General features: G+C 40.3%; 1 protein-coding gene across 10 annotated transcripts in view; it reads right to left on the bottom strand.

Annotated features, from left to right (window-relative positions):
* Cht6 (Chitinase 6) overlaps positions 1 to 5,000 on the bottom strand; it is a 114,617-nt gene that overhangs the window by 83,748 nt on the left and 25,869 nt on the right. For all 10 annotated transcript variants that reach the window (XM_076180251.1, XM_076180155.1, XM_076180569.1 and 7 more), the window contains exon 2: positions 753 to 807. In XM_076180251.1, the coding sequence (XP_076036366.1) occupies positions 753 to 807 (55 nt within the window). The remainder of the gene's footprint in view (positions 1 to 752; positions 808 to 5,000) is intronic.

Below are 5,000 nucleotides of genomic sequence, written 5' to 3'. Positions count from 1 at the left end.
AAGGAGAAGAAGGAAGAGGAGAAGATGAAAAAGATAAAAAGTAAAGGAGATGAAAGAAGATGAAAAACAAGCAGAGAACCCGAGTCTTCCTGTAGGCACTTTCCAAAACGCCGACCAAGATATTACCGTCTAATTTCCATATCGCACAATCAAGATTCCCGTGGTTCCCAATATATGGTCTTTCTTTGCCCATACGTGTATGGAACTCTCCTTATGCGAATCTCTAAGCATTCTATGGACGACAAGACTCCGTAATTATGGAATGACCGGATTCCCAAGAACTGGAAAGGATTTTGCCAAAGATTCGTTCGGATATCTTATCATTACCGACCTACGAGTGTTCGTTATCTTATCGGTTCTTGTTTTTATATGAAATATGTTATCTGATAACATATACTGTAAGTTACGGAAGAAGTGTTGAAAAAATCAAATGTATTTGCCGTCGACACGGGAAACCCGTTTGTCACCGTTCTGTCCTCACATGTATGAAAACACTATCCCAAGAAAATGAATAAGAAATCACCGTCTCATATCGACAGAACAGTATTAACAATTAAGAAAAAAAATCCTACGGTGTACAGACAACAATAGAACTCTGAAGACAATAATAATGAGGGTCCAATACACAATAAATACATCTGAAAATAATATAAAAAGAAAGATAAAATGCGAAGGACAAAACAATAAGAATATCGATAAGATTGAGGAATTAAGAAGAAAAAAAAAAAGAGAGAATATTAGTGAATACTTACGTCCGTGGACTAACGTCGCCGCCAGTAAGGCAGCTGCCGTGAGTAGCAGCTTCATCTGGAAGGAAAACGACATAGTTAGTTACCGTCCAACAGTTACACTGAACATTATGATGCCTAAACGACGTCTAATATCTTTTTGCACGCACTTCGGCAAAACTATATGTGTTTAAATTGTATGTCAGTTTTTCGTTAAATTTGTTATTAGCTTTGGGCTAAGTATTGATACTTTCCTCCTTTTAGTTAAATAAAATCGACTATGGTTTGCAGTAGGAACAAGAATTTATGGATCGACAAGTGTTATACTCCCGGATAAGTGATTCATAGCTCGTATGGCCCATCCTATGGGTAATGTTGTAACTTTACAAGCACTATACAACCCATCCTCTTGCACAAGGGAGACAGTAACGGCTTGCACTACTGAGGTGTTTTTAAAGACTTGAGTGGGACTCAATCTCGATTCCCCTAAGTTATCTAACCTGTGGCGTTAACCACCACACCAACAAGTGTGATTCACCACTGTCTTGGATCACGTGCTGGACTCGTGATCGATATCGATTACCCTCCCGAATAACAGCACAGAGCTCGTATATGCTCTCTCTCTCTCTCTCTCTCTCTCTCTCTCTCTCTCTCTCTCTCTCTCTCTCTCTCTCTCTCACACACACACACACACACACACACACACACACACAAATATACACACATGACTTCTTGCCCTGTGTGTGTGTGTGTGTGTGTGTGTGTGTGTGTGTGTGTGTGTGTGTGTGTGTGTGTGTGTGTGTGTGTGTGTGTGTGTGTGTGTGTGTGTGTGTGTGTGTGTGTGTGTGTGTGTGTGTGTGTGTGTGTGTGTGTGTGTGTGTGTGTGTGTGTGTGTGTGTGTGTGTGTGTGTGTGTGTGTGTGTGTGTGTGTGTGTGTGTGTGTGTGTGTGTGTGTGTGTGTGTGTGTGTGTGTGTGTGTGTGTGTGTGTGTGCGCGCGTACCAAGGCATACTGTCAGTGTGTGTCCTTGTCCACGCCCTGGATTACTCACAAACAAGTATGGCCCAAAAGCCTCCAGGAGAGGAGCTCTTGCCTCGGATGCACATCCACCAACGGAGCACAAGAATTTCTGTGCGCACGAGTCCAGGTACACACACGCACGGTCACACACATGCGTACAGACACACGGTTTGTTGGCGTAATGGTTAGCTTCGATGGCTTGTGACGGTGCATAACCGAGATCGATCCCCCGCTCAGGGTTTGAAAGATTGACTAATAATGTAGTTCATTAACATTATCTTAAGCAAGGGGATTATTTATTTGCTTGTGTGTGTGTGTGTGTGTGTGTGTGTGTGTGTGTGTGTGTGTGTGTGTGTGTGTGTGTGTGTGTGTGTGTGTGTGTGTGTGTGTGTGTGTGTGTGTGTGTGTGTGTGTGTTTGAATGAGAAATATCCAGTGCGTGTTGACAGAACGAATAGAGATGCTGACGGATATGTGGGGAGAAGGGGCGGTGGTGGTAGGTGTGGTGGTGGTGGTGAGGTTCAGAAATGCGTTGTGCCCAGGGATCGAGCGAGCGGCCTGGCACTGAGGAAAGACAGACACATCCGGAACCCATACACACAACTTTCTAATCGCCGGGAGGATACTTCGTAATGAGCAAATTCCTATTCCCTCGCGCCTCTCACCGGGAGTCCGCAGTTTACACTCCCCCTCTCCCCTCCCTCACTCCCCCTCCACCGGAGAAGAAGAATGAGGATTCCAAAGAGTATGTTTACTTCGTGAAGATTACATTTTCCTTCGCCACATCCAAATGCCTCTTCATGTTTCTCTGTGAAGTCTTACAAGCTTGTGGTACTTAATGTTCTTCTCTTCGTGCAACTCTTATATGGAAATCTTTCTTTGAGAGAAATGGGCCCTCCCTTTGGTGCCTATTGCATCGGTGTTGCGTCTGATGTCTTGTGACATGTTGCATTGTACCATCTCACATCTTGATTACAACGCCCTCAAACACATCGACTTTAACTTTTCGCTTTTGTATTTATCATGACATAACAGGTGATTTTATTCAATTAAGTAGAAATCCCTTAAGCGTTGAAGAAGTTAAAAACAAAATTTTAGATAAAAAAAGGAAGTTGGACATTTGTTATTATTGTTACCAAACAATATGATTCAGCGAGACGCGATCAAATAGAATACATACTGCACCACGCAAGTGCCATCGGGGGAACTACCAGGTCGTATCCTAGGTCGTTTTTGTATTGTCAGGGGTGGCATAATGGTATCGTCCTTGCTTTGTAATAAGCAATTGCTTATGCAAAGGTTCGATTCCAAGTTGCGGAACTTATTAATATATATATATATATATATATATATATATATTTATATATATATATACATATATATATATATATATATATATATATATATATATATACTAAATACACAATTAGTCTCACCTAAATATATCTAAAAAAATTCGCTCAGTGTCATCACAATAAAGATACATTTTTTCATAATGAAAAAACAGCACTAATCTTTCGACCTAATAACCGTGAGACAATACTCATGGGGCTGGATGACGTCATGCTCGCCTTTGTGTGTTTTCAAAGGTGCGTCCAAGGTAACTTCGTGAGTGGTGAATGAATGTAGGACAAGTGCGACATAAGCTGTACTGAAAAATAATCATTATAAACAAGATATTTCCTCATTTGCTTACAAATAAAAACTGCTCCACTCCATAGGTCCTACAACAGACTTTATGGATTATTTTCAATCTCGCATATAAAGCTTTCATTCAGTTACATCAAAATACCCGATGAGATACTAATCTTATTCTGTTCAAACACTTGGCAATTTCAAACAGATGTGTTGGTTGGTAGTTGGAGAAAGGAAGACAAAGAGTCGTCGACTTTGTCGATATAACGATTCTCGGCTTAAACTTCAAACGAGTCGACTTTTGACAAAGGCCAAGTCAACTTCAGACCAAGGCCGAGTCGGGAGGACAATGTCGATGGAAGAAAGTCGGTGAATTTTTTGCTCTTGTTAAGTCCATTTTAGAAGAAAGTGGATAAATGTCGATTGTGTAAACAGCATCTTTAAAGTTTTTATTTACTCTTTATGGACGAAAGTGATTCAGCAACTGAGGCGAGGACTAGATTTGGCACCGAGAAGCTGCGCAACATAGATAAGTTGCAGTGAAACCTAGAAATATTCTTTGAGGCACACACAAACTAAAACTTTCGAGAAAATTACTAAAACGTCAATTAAGAGGTTGTTCCTACGTTATCCTCAATGAATGCTGCCAGAACATTCTCTCTCAGTTTAATTTTTTGAATAATTACTTCGTTTATTTCTTATTATTGTTGCATATAAATGCATATAATAGATAAATCATTTAGTAGATCACAAAAAAAATTATAAGATAGCAGCAACGCTTATCACAACAGAATTAACAAAACGAAAGAGAATCAAATAAGAAAACGAAAGCTCCGGCATGGCATGACGTCACAACCGTTGAATATAGCAACGACATGACGTCACCTACCCAACCCGTCGCTTCAGACTCCAAGTGAGTGTAGCCCTAAGCCTATCCTACCCTCTCCCGTTAAACGTACACCCCCTTCCTCTCCATGTCAAGGTTGTCGACTTGAGCACTATCCACATAAACTCAACCTCAGAACCCGTCTTCGGTTGCCTACGTCACAACACAATGTCACGATGTTGTCATCTTTATGTGGTTCCCAATAATAACATGATATTCGTTTATTCTAAGCACAGCTCACCATGTCCATATTATTAATTATCGTCCTTTGTATCTCATCAATGAAAAATAGTAGTAGCATCACTATCACCATCCCCTCTGTTACCGTGGCCATGATTTTTACTATTTTTATCTTTACTATCAGCAAGTATGATTGGTGTTTATTACTTTTAATATTACCATTACTAATACCATCATTACCATGTGACAAGGTACCCTCTATGACATTATTTGATATCAACATTTATAGACAACACTTCTGTGTTAAAAAGTTTTACTACTTTGAGTGCGACCTAGGATCATAATCTGACCTGACATCAAGTCAGCAACAAGTGGCACCAGCAAATGACCTGACATCAGGTCAGCAACGAGTGACACCATTAAATGACCTGGCACCTGCAATGATCGTGGTACTACGATATTTTTCATGACACTGGTGAATAAATGAAATGATGTTGCTAATATTTCATTATTTTTTCATCAACGACTTTGTTGTGGTGGAGTATCCTAAACA

This window comes from Oratosquilla oratoria, chromosome 1, assembly GCF_046742065.1.
Source record: "Oratosquilla oratoria isolate Oo_2021 chromosome 1, ASM4674206v1, whole genome shotgun sequence".
Lineage (NCBI taxonomy): Eukaryota > Metazoa > Arthropoda > Malacostraca > Stomatopoda > Squillidae > Oratosquilla > Oratosquilla oratoria.
The sequence above is the reverse complement of the archived record's forward strand: the minus strand, read 5'-3'. Positions and strand labels throughout refer to the sequence as shown.